At 47.6% G+C, this 18957-nt stretch overlaps 1 protein-coding gene across 1 annotated transcript in view; it reads left to right on the top strand.

Annotated features, from left to right (window-relative positions):
- Positions 1 to 18957, top strand: part of LOC142311242 (uncharacterized) — a 278135-nt gene that overhangs the window by 158621 nt on the left and 100557 nt on the right. Inside the window, exons 6-9 of the mRNA XM_075349463.1 lie at positions 14136 to 14288; positions 14376 to 14555; positions 14639 to 14762; positions 14837 to 14934. Of these exons, the coding sequence (XP_075205578.1) occupies positions 14136 to 14288; positions 14376 to 14555; positions 14639 to 14762; positions 14837 to 14934 (555 nt within the window). The remainder of the gene's footprint in view (positions 1 to 14135; positions 14289 to 14375; positions 14556 to 14638; positions 14763 to 14836; positions 14935 to 18957) is intronic.

The following is an 18957-nucleotide window of genomic DNA, read 5'->3' as shown; positions in this document are numbered from 1 at the left end:
AAAAAAAAAAATGGCGTGAACTTCGCCTAATTTTTGTGTCCAGCCAGGTACAACTAGGCAGCTGGGGATTGGAATCCGCAGTGCAGCGTGCCCATGCTTTCTGGGCACCCCCGCTGCGAATTGCAGTCCGCAGCCACCCCAGAAAATGGCGCTTTCATAGAAGCGTCATCTTCTGGCGCTGTATCCAACTCTTCCAGCTGCCCTGGTGATGGTGGCTCGCTGGGTAATAATGGGGTTAGCTAGCTGTATATTATCAGCTGGCCCTAAGCCCGAAATTCATGGTTTCACGCCAATATTAGACATGGCCACCATGAATTTCTAGTAAAGATAAAAAAAAACACAACACACAGAAAAATATTTTTATTAGAAATAAAACACAACACAATTAGTGACTCCATCTTTATTGAAAGAAAGAGCCCCCCTCCGCAGTGATCCTGGGTCAAGGGTCCCGCGCCGTCCAATCCTGATCCAATATCATCTGATCGGTTTGCTGGAAGGCATACCGATCAGATGTTGTGTCAGGTTCCAGGATGTGAATCACATCACACATCAGCTGATTGTATAAAAGCCGTATACAATCAGCTGATGCATCGGTCCAAAAAAAAAAAAAGAACAACTCACTTATGTGCTGATTACCGGCAGCTCCTGGAATGGAGTCTGATCCCGTCCGATCGCTGCAGGAGCTACCGGTAATCAGGGATGAAGTCTCCTGACGGCATCCGCTGACAGGTTAAGCCGGCCGGGCGCCGGCGTCACCCCGAGACTTACGATCAGCTGATGCGTCAGGTGACTGCATCAGGTGATCAATCGCCAGGTCCGGCATCCATCGCACGTACCTGGGGAGACTGCACACAGCCGGAGCGGTGGTACCGGGAGAGGAGCTGGGTGCAGGCATGGCACCGGGAGTCTGCAGACAGGTGAGTATGACATTTTTTTTTTCTACTGTTCACGTTTGTTTTTGCCGCTGCCTCCACATCCCGCCCAGACATGGCGCCGCACGGCAGCAGACATGCACAGGACTGGAGGTGGACGCAGCGGTGACGGTAGCGGGAGGATTCACGCTTCTGTATTTACTGACAGAAGGAATCCTCTTCCTGTACATGTCACTTTACTACCCACCTCCTGCGTTTATAGCTGCGTTTTTGGTATTAGAAACACAACAAAATGCACCAAAACGCAGCTATAATAACAATTTGCGTTTCTCATTGCGTCTTTCAACATCCCATTGCACTCAATGGATGAAAAACGCAGTGAAAAATGCGGGAATAATTGACATGCTGCGTTTTTGTGGTCACCACAAAAACGCAGCTGAAAAAAAACACTGTGTGCAGACAGCAAAAATGAAAACTCATAGACTTTGCTGGGGGAAGCAGTCATGCAGTTTTCTGGGCAAAAACGCACCCGAAAAACGCGCAAAAACACCGCGAAAAACGCACTGTGTGAACTTACCCTTTGCCAAGAGGAAAAGTTAAGGAACAGGCAAATGTAGATAAAAGGATTAAAGAAATCGAGACAAAAAGAGTAAAGCAGTGAGCAGGGGAAGAGAGAAAGGTAAGAGAGGGATTGAGAATATAAGGAAGAGGGAAAAAAAGAGGGGGAGGGAGGAGAAGTAAATAGGCAGTTATGGTATAAGAGAGGGGGGCAAAATATGGGAAGGGGCAGGGGCTGGTAGATTCTAGGAAATGTGATAAATCCGTAAAAGATCTCAAATCCTCACAAAAAGGGACCAGAAAGATGAGGAGTCAAAGAACGTGACTCAAAGACTCCAAATAATAAGGAATTTTTTGGTAGAATCTCTTATCTCAGCAGTAGGACTCCATTTTATAAAGCTAGGACATCTCCTTGAGCCACTCTTCCATGACCGGAGCCTTGTTGGTAGGTAATATTTTTAGAACGGTTATGACCCTTTACTCATTATCATCAGCACAAGTTTTATCCTCATTCATTTCCAAACCATATTTTACCTGTAATAATGGAACTAGACTGTGGCTCCCTTCTCTCCCATGATTTTCATCCTCGCCATAGAACATCATGCAGAATCTATTTGTTCTAATCCAAATATTACAGGATTCCAATTAAGCAATACAGCCAATAAAATGAGACATGAGATCATTCTTGCTCTCAAAAATCCAATACATTTGTGGCGCCCCTGAGTGTCAGGTGCCACAGGGTACTACATCTAACCCCGGATTCCTGGAAGACCAGTGTCGGTAAAACACCACAAACACACACATCCATGCCCTTTTCCCCAGACTGGGTAACAGGCTAGAGACGGATCTGCTGGATGGCCACCTATTGGACGGGATTTATCCAATCCACTAGTCAGAAGCCTGGAAGGAGGAGGGGCTAGTCAGTGGAGTGATGGGAGACGGACATCTTGTCAGAGAGAAGTCAGTGAGATGTTCAGTCAGCAAGACGTTAAGTCAGAAGTCAGTACACAGACAGAAAGTGTAAAGTAACTGACTGGGATAAAGGAGTACGGTTACCAGTGAGAGCACTGTGTGAGTAGTCACTGGACCGAGCACCGGCGGGGTACAGAGCCCTAGTTCAGGAGGACACTACAAGCTCACCTGATAAAATCTGCCCGGTGAGGGGACCATCAAGGACCTCACTGACGTTAGTGTCCGGGACACAGCAGCAGAGAGGGAACCTGGGAACGGTGACAGAGGTCCGACCCAAGAGAGGTTCAAGCTGCCTGCCATACAGGCCAAGACTGAGAGACCGGAGGGAAACCCAAAACGCTCCAGGCCACGGGGACCCACCAACTATAGACAGGTGCATGGAAGTAAAGCTCACCAGGTCACCACACCGGCACTGGAACAAAAGGAATACCGGATTGGTAGACACCAGCACGAGCCGGGTTGCAGATACTCCAAACCAATGAGTAAAGCACAAGTTAAACCCTATGTTGTCTGAATTCTTCCTATACGTTTGCACCACCGGACTACAACCACCAACATCCTCCCCTGGGGCTAGCTCTACTTGCGAAGAGCCATAACTTCCAAGCTGCCTAGTACCACCAGCCCCAGCAGTGAGAGACTTTGCAGCGGCAGCTTTCCCCAAATAGCCACATACCGCAAGTGGCGTCACGAAAAACATTTTATTTATATTTTTCCCTTGTACAAATTCCCCTTTCAACCAACCCCCAGGGTCACAGAACCAGGCAACGGCCACCCATGATATGTCCCAGTGAATACAAAGCCCGGGACCGAGTACTCCAAAGCCCTGGGGTGCGTCACATTCTTTGCCTGAAATTAGGAAACTCATTGAGACTTTTAGGCTGGAATCATATTTATGCGTGTAAAATCGGTCCAAGTAGCAGGAAAAAAAGTCGACCGATTTTAGTTCACTTTATGATCAGTGTGCAATGCAACTGCACTGCGATCCTGGGATTTTTCTCATGATTGCAGTGCGTGTGCAATGCGTGTTTGATGCGTATGGGATCCTTTTTTACTATGTCATCTGCCATTCAGCTCTGCTACATGGCCACTGACAGCAGACACAGACAGAGCCATGTAGCAGAGCTGAATGGCCACTGACAGCAGACACAGACAGAGCCGCACGATCAGAATGAAGTCGTATAAACTTCACCCGACTTCATTGTCATCCTGCGGCTCTGTCTGTGTGGCATGGCCCCTGATTTTCAGTCACCGGTGAAGGTCTCGCCGGTGACCGCAAATCCCCTGAGTGACCGCAGTGAGCCGCGCGATCAGCGGTGCCGTCACTGAGGTTACTCGCAGCCACAGCAGAAGTCCTCCCGCTGAGATCTGTGGCCGCGGGTAACCTGAGTGACGTCATCGCTGATAGCGCGACTCACTTCAGTTGCTGCGGGGAGCACATAGAGAGCAGTCGTAGTCTGTGACTGCTCTCTGTCAGCATCCAATGTAGCAGAGCTGACAGCGTCGAGGGTCCTCTGTGGATTACGTCGGACATGGAAGGGTATTTGGGGACTTGAATAAAGTGGTGAAAGAGGGTTGTTTTTTTTTCTTATTTATTTCAAATAAAGGATTTTTTGGTGTATGTCTTCATTTTCTTAAACTTACAGGTTAATCATGGAAGGTATCTCGGGGAGACGCCTGCCATGATTAATCTAGGACTTAGTGGCAGCTATGGGATGCTGCCATTAACTCCTTATTACCTCGATTGCCACCAAACCAGGGCAATTCGGGATGGCCGGGTACAGTCCCGGGACTGTCGCATCTAATGGGTGCAGCTATTCCGGGCGGCTGCTGGCTGATATTGTTAGGGTGGTTGGCTCCCCATAACGTGGGGCTCCCCATCCTGACATTACTAGCCTTCAGCCGTGTGGCTTTACCCTGGCTGGTATTAAAAGTGGGGGGAACCGCATGCTGTTTTTTTAAATTATTTATTTATTTTACTGGATGATATAGACCCGCCCACCGGCAGCTGTGATTGGTTGCAGTGAGACAGCTGTCACTCATCGTGGGGGCGTGTCTGACTGCAACCAATCATAGGCGCCGGTGGGTGGGTAAAGCAGGGAATACGATATTGAATAATGAGCGGCCGGCTTTTTCAAAAGAGGAGAAGCCGCCGGAGCAGTGTGAACGCCGTGCAGTGCAGCGCTAGTGATCGGTGAGTATGAGAGAGGGGGGGAAAGGAATAGACCAACATGGACAGAGAGAGAGAGAGACCGACAGAGAGAAAATAGAGGGAGAGACCGACTGACAGAGATACAGATTGACATATTGACCGATATTGTGAGACCTCACTCATTTCCAGTGTTTTGTGAAACATGCGATAAATGTATTTAGAAAAACGAATGTCACTAGGATGGTGTGAGTGCCGGTCATTGTGACATCCGTTTATTTACCCGCTCCCATAGAGTTGCATTGGAGAGACTTGCGCGAGAAACTCTCCAAAACGCAGCATGCTGCGATTTTTTTCTCAGTCCGATTAGGACTGAGAAAAAAATAACAGATGGGAGCTGACTTATTGATTAACATGAGTCCGAGTGCAATGCGAGAATTTCTCACATAGCACTACTGCGAGAAAATCGCAAGTGAGAAGCCGGCCTTAGACAAATATTTTACTATAGCATAAATTGCATTAAATCATTTACCTGTGCATGTGCCTGACTTTTCCTTCTAAAAATATTGCAGGCAAATTATGACATGTGAAAAACGCTATTAATCTGCAGATTGGAGTTAAACTGTGACACCTGCCCTGAGAGCATTGCTGCTGGGAGGAAATTCACTTTATTCCTCCCAGCAGCGTTAGCTAATGTTCACATTTTACATTTTTGTTGTTTTTCTTTTTTAGTTTTATCCAAATTAAAAGCTGCTTTTTACAATACCAGCAAAACCTATGAGATTCCAGAAATCTCATGCACACAAACACTTTCATTTTTTTTTTTACTGACTGAGTTGGTAAACTGCCATGTTTTTGAAAGAAGCAGCATGTCAATTTTTCCAGCATTTTTACAGCATGTTTTCATCATTGAAAGCAAGGAAAAAGTGCACAAATGTAACAGCTGCTTTTTTGCTGCGTTTTTTTTTTTTGCTTTTGTAGTGAATGTAGCGCCCCTGAAGGTTTCAGGGTGCTACAGGAAACTGCATCCTCTCCTAGGGTGCACGGCCTACCCCCAAGTACCTGGGAACTCAGTGCCGCTACCAACACAACACAGAAAATCCCAGCTACCACCCACACCAGTGCCTGACAGTCACAGACCGGGGGGAGGGTCCCAGTGCCAGCCTGGGGGTGACTAGACAGCCTGGTGGGTGGGGAGAAGTGAGTAGAATGCAGAGCTCCAAAGAGAGGGGAGCTAGGAATGAAGTGCAAGGCTCCAAAGAGGAGCTAGGAGTCGAGTGGAGAGCTCCAACGTGTAAGGAGCTAAGAGGGGAACCTGCCAGCTGGGTGTGTAGCGGTGACCCAGGGGCAGAGGCGAACAGTTGCCAGTCAGGGGTGACCTGTACCTGAGGTTTGCCAAGGACACTGCCTAGAGGGGGCAGTGGATGCCAAGACGGTGCAGCAAATCCTCCTGGAGCTGTGCGCGGACGAAGTACAGGGGCCTAGATCAGGGAAGAGCTTCAGGCACCTTGATAATTGACCTGCCCAGGGAGGGATCTTCACGACCCTCTTTGACCCAAAAGATCCGGGGGCAACAGCAGCACCGTTTCTGGACCAGTACCCAGAGACTCTATGTACTGGCCCTACAAGGTTCACGCTAATAGCCGGACGGAGAAAGGGGCTGTAAAACAGCCGGCGAACCCAAAGTTTCAGGCTTGGGATCTCACCACAGACTTCAACACAAAGTGCAAAGGTAGATCAACTGGATCACTACATGGCACTGATAGTACCGGGACTCGAACGGGCGTCCCAGAGCTCTGAGTGAGTAAGGACTTGGTTTACTAACTCTGTTTGGTCCCTGTCTCCTACACCGTCCCCCTCATCCATCACCACGATAACCAGCAGTGTGTGTTCCTGTATTCCTGCATTATCAGCCCTATCCAGCACCATGATAACCAGCAGTGTGTGATCCCTGTTTCCTGCATTGTGCACCTCATCCAACACCAAGAGGTCTCATAGACTGTTCCTGCACTAGCCACCCGAATCCAACACCACGAGAGCACCGGGACCTTCCCTACCTGCAGAGGGACTCACATCTAGCTGCTCCATTACATCAGCCCTGGCCCCCTTACACAGCAGCGGCGGTATACCCGTTACTGCAATCCCCAGGTGGTGTCACGAACACTTCTCCCTTGTAAATACCCCCCTTTATTGAGTGTCCGGGGACCCTCGAGCCACAGTAATCCCGGATCCGAGCAGCTCGCGTACCTAGGGGTGGCACAAATGCAGCTAACTTTCTCTTAACATGTACTGTAGACAAATGACATACCAAACACGCAGCCAAAAAATGTAGCAAAAAAGCATCAAAAACACACCAAAACCTGCTTTTTGAAAATTGCTTTTTTACTGCCAAAAGAGCAGATTTTGGCTGCTGAAAAAATGCACAATGTGAACATAGCTTTATCCTTTCAGTCATAGTGGAGGGTATAGTTCATATTTATAAAGGTTCAAAATAACTCCTTAAATTTTATTATTCTCTATGTAATGCAAAAGAAAGCAGACAACCGCTTAAAGAATCGCACTTAGCAGACCTGCTTTCTTATGGTGATGTCTGCTTTCTTTGATGAAGAGTCTTGCTGTATTCTTTAACTTTTTTAGCTGCTTGCACACCTCCTTGTGGATTCGCATCTAGGGCTTATTTTTGGAGTAGGGTTTATATATTAAGTACACTCAAAACAGCCCCAAAAATTCTACTTGGGCGTATTTTCAGGGTAGGCCTTATTTTCGGGGAAACAGAGTACTAAAGCTCTTTGACTGCCAATCAAGCTTTAGTTATGCTAGATTTAGAATTGCTTCCTAGCATTCCAAGAATAGTCATTGTCCATTGTATCAAAGTTACAAGAATGAAGATAGCTGAAGTACCATCACTAGACAAAATTATCAGTAGAATCAATGAACATTGCTTACATGAGAAGAATATTGCCCTTAGTTTAAATTTGTTAGCAAAATTCTTATTTAGCAGGGATCTATGGTTTGCTTCTCCCAATAACCATATTGCTTCTCTGTAATCATTAATATTTGGAAATTAATTATTAAAGGGTAGGCAATTAATTTTTCCAATAGGCCAAATGAGAGACTGTGACTGTTGTGGAGGGCCAAACTTAATTCTGCTTATTATTGTTTTTTTATATTAATTTTTATCCTGAATATTGAGTTTAATTAAGTCTGTTTGCGAGCTGCTAGTGTTAATACATGTTACTATAGGACTTATTGTAATCTGTCTTCTTACCTGTAGCAGAGAATCAAAATCATATATTTTACTGCTTTTCATAAAGCTGATATAAAGCAGTAAATCATTCTACCCCTGTTGTGCAGTCCTTGTACCATAAACATCAACTTCAAATACAATATGAAGCCAATAGGCCCCACACATAGTGTAATGTCCCCACATGGTATGATGTCACATCACAGCCCCTAAAAGTGTAAGATACAGTGCCTACAAGTAGTCTTCAACCCCCTGCAGATTTAGCAGGTTTGATAAGATGCAAATAAGTTAGAGCCTGCAAACTTCAAACAAGAGCAGGATTTATTAACAGATGCATAAATCTTACAAACCAACAAGTTATGTTGCTCAGTTAAATTTTAATAAATTTTCAACATAAAAGTGTGGGTCAATTATTATTCAACCCCTAGATTTAATATTTTGTGGAATAACCCTTGTTTGCAATTACAGCTAATAATCGTCTTTTATAAGACCTGATCAGGCCGGCACAGGTCTCTGGAGTTATCTTGGCCCACTCCTCCATGCAGATCTTCTCCAAGTTATCTAGGTTCTTTGGGTGTCTCATGTGGACTTTAATCTTGAGCTCCTTCCACAAGTTTTCAATTGGGTTAAGGTCAGAAGACTGACTAGGCCACTGCAACACCTTGATTTTTTCCCTCTTGAACCAGGCCTTGGTTTTCTTGGCTGTGTGCTTTGGGTCGTTGTCTTGTTGGAAGATGAAATGATGACCCATCTTAAGATCCTTGATGGAGGAGCGGAGGTTCTTGGACAAAATCTCCAGGTAGGCCGTGCTATCCATCTTCCCATGGATGCGGACCAGATGGCCAGGCCCCTTGGCTGAGAAACAGCCCCACAGCATGATGCTGCCACCACCATGCTTGACTGTAGGGATGGTATTCTTGGGGTCGTATGCAGTGCCATCCAGTCTCCAAACGTCATGTGTGTGGTTGGCACCAAAGATCTCGATCTTGGTCTCATCAGACCAGAGAACCTTGAACCAGTCTGTCTCAGAGTCCTCCAAGTGATCATGAGCAAACTGTAGACGAGCCTTGACATGACGCTTTGAAAGTAAAGGTACCTTACGGGCTCGTCTGGAATGGAGACCATTGCGGTGGAGTACGTTACTTATGGTATTGACTGAAACCAATGTCCCCACTGCCATGAGATCTTCCCGGAGCTCCTTCCTTGTTGTCCTTGGGTTAGCCTTGACTCTTCAGACAAGCCTGGCCTCGGCACGGGTGGAAACTTTCAAAGGTTGTCCAGGCCGTGAAAGGCTAACAGTAGTTCCATAAGCCTTCCACTTCCGGATGATGCTCCCAACAGTAGAGACAGGTAGGCCCAACTCCTTGGAAAGGGTTTTGTACCCGTTGCCAGCCTTGTGACCCTCCACGATCTTGTCTCTGATGGCCTTGGAATGCTCCTTTGTCTTTCCCATGTTGACCAAGTATGAGTGCTGTTCACAAGTTTGGGGAGGGTCTTAATTAGTCAGAAAAGGCTGGAAAAAGAGATAATTAATCCAAACATGTGAAGCTCATTGTTCTTTGTGCCTGAAATACTTCTTAATACTTTAGGGGAACCAAACAGAATTCTTGTGGTTTGAGGGGTTGAATAATAAATGACCCTCTGAATAAACGTTTCACAATTTAAAAAAAAAATAAAAAAAGAAATAACATTCTTTTTTGCTGCAGTGCATTTCACACTTCCAGGCTGATCTACAGTCCAAATGTTACAATGCCAAGTGAATTCCGAATGTGTAAACCTGCTAAATCTGCAGGGGGTTGAATACTACTTGTAGGCACTGTATAACCTCAAACAGTATGATATTCTAACAAAGCCCTCCACACAGCCTCACTTCACAATATTATGTCCCCCACACAGCTTCCTTGCAGAATGATGTCCCTACACAGTCTCGGCACATAATTATTTCCCCACAGAGCCCCCTAGCACATTATGTCCCAACACAACCCCCTACACAGTATGATGTTCCCAAACGGCTCTCCCACACAATATTGTGACGCCCCTGACTTTCTCTTACGGTGCAGAACTCACCCTCCATGGTTCTGGAATCCTAACTACCGCGAACCACAGGTGGCGTCACAAACTCTCCCCTTGTAAATACCCCCCTCCTTTACATTTGTAGTGGCCGCAAGCCCCCGGGTCTGGAGACCCTCGAGCCACAGCAACCCCGGATCCGAGCAGTGCGACTGCTGCAGGGGCGGCACCCCTCAAAATTCTGGCGTCACGAACAGGATCGGACTGGGCCCACTAACCTGGGTGACGTGCGCCTTGAAACATCCGAACCGCGGTGTTGAAAGTCTGTTCCCGCCATTTTTGGCGCCTAAAAAGGACAACTACGCCATCTTCCCGACCAAAAGCGCGCAAAGCCAAAGCTCCACCCCTCATCCTGAGAGCGCAGCCGGAAGCTGGAGAGCTGGCTGCCGAAAACCAAGGGGGCGTAATGGGATGTAACAGCGGAAGTGGTGCAGGGATGGCAGGACTCTGCCCATAAAGTTCCTGGAACCCGCAGAGGCAAGATGGCAGCAAGGGACTGGTCACTGGAGCGTGCTGCTCCTGTGACCACGACCTGGATCGAGGAAGAGACCTAGCAGCTCTGCAGGAGGATGCGGACGCAGTTCCTCTACATGCTGGATCACTGGAGAGTGCAAATGAGGAGCCTGGCTGTGGCGGTACGGGCCCGTGAGATAGAGGCCCTGCTCGTGGAGCGGGTAAGCAGCTACCCAGTCCCGGTTGAACCGGCCGCAGGATCCGGTCTGCCCCCGGCCTCTGCAATTACTCAGCCACCGCCACCCTCACCCTCGGTGGACACCGAGCCGTTACCCCCAACACCGACAGCAGAACCTCCAGCCCCAGCTGAAAGTAAGCATGCCGCAATGCTGCCGGCCTCACCACCGGCCAGACCAGACCAGGCCGCAACGCCTCCGGTCCCATCATCGACCCGAGCAGACCCGGCCCGTACCTCGGTGCGGAGCACCCGGACTCCGCTATCCCGGCTGCGGAACAGCCGGTTTCTTCACTTACCACAGCGGAGGCAGAGCCTGTTGAGATGCCGGTTCCATCGCCGTGGGGCCTCCCGGTATCCGCCGGGGCCGCATGAGTCTATTTACAGCCAGTTCCCATAGAGGAGGCGGAGCCTAACATCAGCGTTCCCTATTGGGAAAGACAGCAGCAACGGCTGCATACAAAAATTACCGCCGTCTTCACCAACAGAGAGAAAGATCATTTGAGGAACTCCACCTTCCGTGTCAGAGGTCCGTGGTACCATGGCCAAGTGGCGCGCTTTGACCCCATTAAGGGGTGGGGGTTCATTGCGGAGTCGGGCCTTGCCGCAGGGGTGTTCGTTTCCAGGAGGGATATGGCAGAGCACCTTCCTAGGGGGCACCCCAACAAAAAGCTGGAACCGGGTAACCTGGTTTCCTATTCCCGACATAGCGGGGAGCGGGGCTGGTACGCCCTGGACGTCAGGAAGCATGTAATGGAGAACGGAAGAGTGATGCCAGCTCCCGCAACTGCCCCCGACTACCTTAGAGGGTAAAGGTAGCGGAACCCGGCTATTTTAATGCTTAAAGTTATGTTTATATTGTTGCCATTGTAAGGATAATATGTAAATGTTGGGAAAAAAAAATGCTGATTTACATGCCCGTCAATTACCCGTAGACGTTATCTGATTTGCAGTTGTACTTTATTTTTAAAAATGGACCATGGCTGCAGGACTGGCAGCAGCCAGCACGAACTTGTGCCTATTGTATATAGTTGCGCCTACCAGAGTCCTCCAGGACTTCAATGCTGTCACTAGGGACTGCTAAGGTGCCTGGAAAAGGGGTGCCCATCAGGATTAGAGGTGGCATCAAGGATCCAGGTTGTTTGGATGGCGGGTTGAAGGGAGAGTGACAATGAGAATGCACTGTCGCAGGAAGGGGCTGCAGCAGAGCAGGCTGAGCCATCGACTACCGCTACAACCGGTAGCATTTCCCGTTGTTCTAGTAAATGAACTCTGAGAGTTTTGTAACGTTCAAGCCTATTGCCTCCCCTATGTGGGATGAATATTTATGCATAACCTGTTATTCTCTTTTTCAGTTTGAAACAAAAATAAATCTGGGTGTCCTGTAGCTCGGGGACAAGCTACGTTTAACCAAGGGGGAATGTGACGCCCCTGACTCTATAAGGGTGTCACAGGGAACTGCACCCCTTTCTCTTACGGTGCAGAACTCAAACTCCATGGTTCTGGGATCCTAAGTATTGATATTGCTTCCATCAGCACTCAAATCCTAACCACACCTCACACCACACCCTGTCAGGCGCACCAGTGGGTGGTCTACTTGGAAAAGGGCCACCTGCCTAGAGGTCAGGCAGACTGGTGGGAGGGACATAATCAGTTCAGTGGTAGCTCCCAAAGAGTGAGAAGCTGGGAGTAGCAGCTCCCTGGAGTTGAGTAGTAGCCCTCAGAGAGTGAGGAGCTGAGGGAGTTGGACCTTGTGAGACTTTGGTTGGGTCGCAGACGGTGGCCTGGGACCGGAGGAGTCGGAGACCCGGAGAAGGGTGCTTAGGCTTAGTTTTGGAGAACGGTCGGCACCCGAAAGTCCAGTAACCGGACCGGTACCAAGCACGGCGGGGTACAGGACCCTAGATCAGGGAGTAGCTTCATGCAACCTGGTAATTCACCTGTGGAGGATAGTCTCTTTATGAACTTTCCCCGAGAGCTCAGAGATCGAAGGCACCAACACAACGAGGGGGATAGGGCTTTCCAGCTTATGCAGCCCACTGAGATCCCAAGTGTCAGCCATCGAGAGCACAGCTCCCCTATTCAAATATAGGGAGCGGGACCCTGACCGCTTCAGGCCAAGGGGTCACTGAGAAACATCTAAATACATGTGCATGGAGGCAGGCTCCGGACCACTAAGCAATACCAGCGGGAACGGATTCCCGGACGAGCCCCCCAGAGTGGCAGTGGCACCCAGAGACTTGGTTTACTCCTGTGTCAGAGTCTGCTTAATGGTTGCACAAACATCCACACAGCCTGAGTGAGTACACTGCTCCCCCTGCGTCCTGCCTGTCTGCATAGGCTGCACAATCCTATCCACCACCTACTCCATCCAGAGTCCCGGGGTCTCTCCTACCCGTGGAGGGAACACCATCTGGCTGCCACACTCCATCTCCCCCGGGTACTCCCTTTGGCAGCGGAGGTACTCCCCTTACCGCGAACCACGGGTGGCGTCACGATCTCTCCCCTTGTAAATACCCCCCTCCTTTACATTTGAAGTGGCTGCAAGCCCCCGGGTCCTGAGACCCTTGAGCCACAGCAACCCCAGTGCGACTGCTGCAGGGGCGGCACAATATGATGTCCTCATAGAGCCCCCTTACACTGTATGATGTCCCCACACTGCCCACATGAAGGACGATATCCCTACACAGCCTCCTAGCATGAAATGTTATCCCCACACAGTTCCCTTACACAGTATTATGTCACCACACAGCCCACTTTCAAAGTATTATGTCACCAGAGACCCAGCCCTCATGCAGTATGATGTCTCCAAAAGGCCCCCCATGTACATTATGATTACCTCCAAAGGCCCTCATCCACAGTATCCTGTCTCCACCATGCGCAGTATGATGTTCCCCGCACAGCAACCATACACAGTATAATGTTTCCAACAGCCCCTATTTGCAGTATGATATCCCTCACACAGCCCCCATGGGTAGTAAGAATTTATTTACTTTTTTTTTTAAAACTACTCCGCTAATTCCGCTCCCCCCGCAGCTCCAGTCTGTGTATCGAGGCACAGCTGGCGCGATGTATGGATGTCATTGCACTTGCTGTGCTCTCAGATGCACAGACTCAATGATGGAAGACGAAGATGTCATCTCCCTGTTCCATCATTGATTTCACTGGTAACTGTATCCCGAGGATACAGATACCAGTGAAAGTGAGATGCTGAGTGGAGGGCGGCCACGAGGTGTGAGACGCTACTGCAAGAGCCCTTTGGCTGTCCCGGTCTGCGGGCTATACCAAAACATCCAAGAGGCTGCATGTGGCCAACGAGCCGCACTTTTCCCTCACCTGTATTATTATGATTCGTGAAGTTTCTCTTTTCTTTCCCTTTTTATGATACCGACTTTTGTTTTTTGCATTTCATTACTAAACTATACATTATTATTGTTATTTTTGAAAACTTTAAGAAAGATAATATGGTATACCTGTGGCAGCATGGTGCACATGATTGGATGTTGTGGTCATGTCGTGGTCTCTGGAGATTTCTTATATGGAATTCTGTATGATTTTACATTGTCCAATCCTCTTTACATTCAGGTTCCTACAATATACGATTGGCTCAGTAGATATCATCTTCTGTGTAAGAGATCTTTCCTGATTAAATCATCAAGGATGGATAAGGACTGGGACAAGACATCAAATAGGATATTACACCTCACCTTAGAGATCATCTTCAGGCTTACTGGAGAGGTGAGAGATTCTGATGAGGTCACATTACGTCATTTATCTATGCAAATGTTTATAATGAGATTTATTAATGTGTCTCTTTATAAATAGGATTACACAATAGTGAAGAAGACCTCTAGTGAGTGGTGTCAGACCTCTGTGTCTGAAGAATGGGAGAGAACCCTGGGCCCAATGATAGGTATTCCACCTCACCCCCCGATACATAAGGAAATCAATGAGCAGAAGATCCTAGAACTCGCCTACAAGATCATTGAGCTGCTGACTGGAGAGGTGATATTGGTGTGAATTCTGGGACTCTATACGGTAATGTTATGAAGGGATCAGGGTGATAACTACATCATTGTGTATGTCAGGTCCCTATAAGGTGTCAGGATGTCGCAGTCTATTTCTCCTTAAAGGAGTGGGAGTATTTAGAAGAACACAAAAATCTATACATGGCTATCATGATGGAAGTTTCACAGCTCCTCACATCGCCAGGTAATAGACAGGACTATATGCGTAATTATCTGTATGTAATGAATTAATTCAGTCCCTGTATTTGTTTACTACAGTTCTGTCCAGTAAGAAGACACCACCAGAGACATGTCCCCATCCTCTTCTTCCAGAGGACTGTTCAGAAGAATATCACAGTGTTCCTCAGGATGATCAGGTAGCTGGAAAGAAGGTTTCATGAAATCTTCTCCATGATATGTAGAAGGCTGTGAAGGTATTGTCTTAAAGGGGTGGTTCACCCATATTTTTTATTGTCTAGTTCGATATTATATTGAGAAACAATGTTTCTCTCAAATACCTTGTGTTGGCAATAGCCTGTGAGAGGCGCTATTGCAGACCGCTGATCCCGCTCCAGTGACGTCACGTCAAGTGCTGAACACGTCACATCCGTGCGCCCGGCTGCATTCTTCCATTCTCACAGCCAATCTGCTCCCTCCTCCCCCCTCCTTCCTCCCTCCTCCCTCACAGCAGAACGCTGCAAGCAAGAGACGCAACGTGCTGTGCTGTGCTGTGAGGGAGGAGGGAGCAGATGGGCTCAGAATGCAGCCGGCTGCACGGATGTGACGTGTGCAGCACTTGACTGGGACGTCACTGGAGCGGGAACAGCGGTCTGCAATAGCGCCTCTCACAGGCACTATTGCCAAGGTATTTGAGAGAAACATTGTTTCTCAATATAATATCGAACTAGACAATAAAAAATATGGGTGAACCACCCTTTCAAGTCTTGTTTTATCCACAATGAGTGCCCAATTTATTTGAGACATGGCTGTCTCCTAATTGAGAATTTACAATATGGAAATAAGACCCGTAATCCTGCAGTGCAGCAGAAAATCTAATGATCAGTTTTTAGCGTGAATCCACATTAGGATTTGAAAAGCGAGTGACTATCAACAAGGTATGATCATCAATATTAGGGTCAGGGCCAAAGTTTCAAAAATATGCCAACCTTAGGAGTGGAGATGAGCAATCCTGATAAGGATCGGATTGGTTCAGGATCACTGAACCCGCCTGAGATCGCCGATCGGATTGGAGATCCTAGCCGAACCCATTAAATTCAATGGGAGGCAAAGGGATATGTTATAAAATGGTGTAGGGGGGCTGTAAAAGAAAGAAATAAAAAGGGGGAAAGCAGTACATACTTACCGAGTTTCCCCATGGCTGCAGTGCTATTTCCGGGGCCGATAATTATCCTTCACACATTGCTGCCATTGGACCACGCCCCACCCTCTGAGACAGCATCTGTGATTGGTTGAAATCACAAGCGCTGTCTGCGTAGGGTCCCCCTGTATTAATACCAGCACAGATAAACCTACAGCTACAGGCTGCAGCTCCCAACTTTGCTCTTATCGTGGCTGTGTATCAAACTAAGTGGAACCACTTTACTTATTTTTTATTTTTTTATTATTTAAATAAATAAATAATTTTAAAAAATGACGTGTGATTCCCCCCAATTTTTATACCCTGGCTGTGGAGACCCATTATTATTGCCCCTCTATCCTAAAAATATCAGCCTGTACCCACCCAGGATACCCGCATCCATTAGAAGCGACGATTCCTGTGCACTTTACCCTGTTCTTCCCAACTGCCATGGTGCGGTGGCAATCGAGGTAAATTGGGGTTAATGACAGCTGTGAGCTGTTTATTACTGACATTGGAGATGACAGTTGTTACTGATGAGATTCTATGTAGAGGAGGAAAGAGCTCTGCATCTAGCTCCTTCCTCTGCCTCTAGCGCCTCCCTCTTCTACCTACATAGTATCTCATCAATAACAGCTGCCATCTCCTATCTCCAGTAATGAAAAAGTCTTCACTGAATACAGATTGTACCTCAGAATTGAGAATATTGATCATGACTGATCAATTCTGGCAGAGAGATAAGCAAATTTGATAAGATATATTACAAAGTTGCTTATTTTCATGTGTACTAATTATGAAATAAAAATTAAAATGATTGTACAGAGAGTAGAAGTGGTTGTTTCCAGCCATTATCAGATTGATGACCATACAGAAGCCACAATGCAAATTAGACATTCAGGTATCTTACAGGTGAAGTCTTCTCTCATTGAAGTAATTTTCATACCTTTTGTCACAGTGCACAAAATATGACCCCTACACTGTCTCTTTTAAGATACAGTACATTCCCTACACACTGACCCCATTACAAATTTCAACCACCACAATGTCCTCCCTTATGAACATAACTTCCATGCTGTTCATCTTTATGAACCATGGACTCTACATGATTCTCCCTCATACTGTCCTTATCTTCAGTGTCCCCCTACACCACCACCTCTACATGATGTATCTGTGGCTGAGTATATCAGGGTGCCACAGAGTACTGCAATCCTTACCCAGGGTGCAGAGCCTACCCCCCCCCATGGTTCCAGGTTCCCAATAACCAGTGTCACACTATCAGCACTACAAATCTCAATCACACCTCACATCATGACCTGTCCGACACACCAGTGGGTTGGGTAAGCTGGAATAGGGCCACCCACCTAGGGGTCAGGCAGGCTGGTGGGAGGGAGGAAGAGGAGAGCAGAGCAGTTGAGTAGTAGCCCTCAAAGAGTGAGGAGCTGGGAGTTGTAGCTCCCGAGGAGTGAGACCTTGGTTGGGTCGCAGACGGTGGTTCGGGACCACAGGAGTCGGGGACCGGTGGCAGTGACATTGGAAAGGGTGCGACGGACATAGTCTAGGAGGACTGTTGGCATGAGAACCCCAAAAGAACTGACCGGTACCGAGCACGGCGGGGTACAGGAACCTAGGTCAGGAGCAGGTTCATCCATCCTGATAATTAACCTTGGAGGGAGAGTATCTTCACGAACTTCCCTAAGTGCTCAGAGATTGAAGGCATCAGCACAATGCGGGGGATAGGGTTTTCCAGTAAAACAACCCAACTGAAATCCTAAGTGCGAGCCATCAAGAGCACAGCTGCCCTACACAAAGGTAGCGGGGCCCCAACAGCTTCATGCCAAGGGACCACAACAGACAACAAAATTGTGCACAGAGGCAGGGTCCGGACTATCAAGTGACACCGGTGGGAGCGGACACCTGGACGAGCTCCACCCGCAGGTGGCGTCATGAACTTCTTCCCTGTAAATATCCCCTTTTCAAGGATCGTAGTGTTAGCCGAGCCCGGGTCCGGACTCCTCGAGCCACGACCACCCTGGATCCGAGCAGCCCAGTCTGCACCGGGAAGGTACACCTCCTCTACTCTCCAAGCTTACCTGACTGCCCCCTCTCTATACTGCCACCCATACTTCCACCTTTCCATACGGTCCTCCCACTTTGTCCCTTTCCATACTGTCCCCCCACGCTCCCACTTCTTCAAACTAACCCACCTCCACACTCCTACCTCTAAATTCTATCTTCCCAGTTTGCACGTCTCTATATTTTCGACCATGTGTCACCTCTCTATATTGGTCCCCAACTTACTCACCTATATACTATCACCCTACATTCCTAACGCTCCATATTGTCCCCCCACACTGCACCTTTCCATTCTGTGCACTCACACTGCCCAGAACAGTTTGTATACGAGGTAATACACATAGTACTTCCATCTAATTGGCGCCAACTGCAAGAAAGTCCTCGGTTGTCGTAGGGATAATATTCCTGCAAAACTACAGCATTTATTTTCCTCAGTTAGGAGAATCTATGATGCAGTGTATTGCTGAGGTTTGGAAGGCCAAAGGATTTCAAATGTGCTACTAGATACCAAATAAGAAAAAGAGGGAGGATACAGCTCTCTCTCCAGTCTAGCATCTTGTGTATTAGAGGATCTGGAGTAATCCCAGTGTCAGATACCCAGATGCTCCAGAACCATGGAGTTGTAGTAATAAATCCAAAAAGTTAATAATCTTCCAGCATCTGGTATAAAAAAAATCCTTTATTGAAACATTTTTTAAAATACATATAACATTGGCCTATGGTCATAAACATATTCCATGTGTTTTGGGTGTGTCCACCCTTAATTGCTATGTGTATTTAACCTTTCTTGAATAAAGAAACTATTGCTCCCTGGGATCAGCATTGTTGGCTGAGGCCCTGTCCCTTCTGGTCACATGGGTATGACCTCAGCACAGGTCCTGCAAGTCAAACTTTTAATCTATGGTATAATACTTATGCTAATTCTAACAGGGGGAGGGGATAACTATGAATCCCTCCACAGGTTATCTGA

Source organism: Anomaloglossus baeobatrachus, chromosome 5, assembly GCF_048569485.1.
Source record: "Anomaloglossus baeobatrachus isolate aAnoBae1 chromosome 5, aAnoBae1.hap1, whole genome shotgun sequence".
Lineage (NCBI taxonomy): Eukaryota > Metazoa > Chordata > Amphibia > Anura > Aromobatidae > Anomaloglossus > Anomaloglossus baeobatrachus.
Note: the sequence above shows the minus strand (reverse complement) of the source record. Positions and strands in the feature narration are given on the sequence as shown.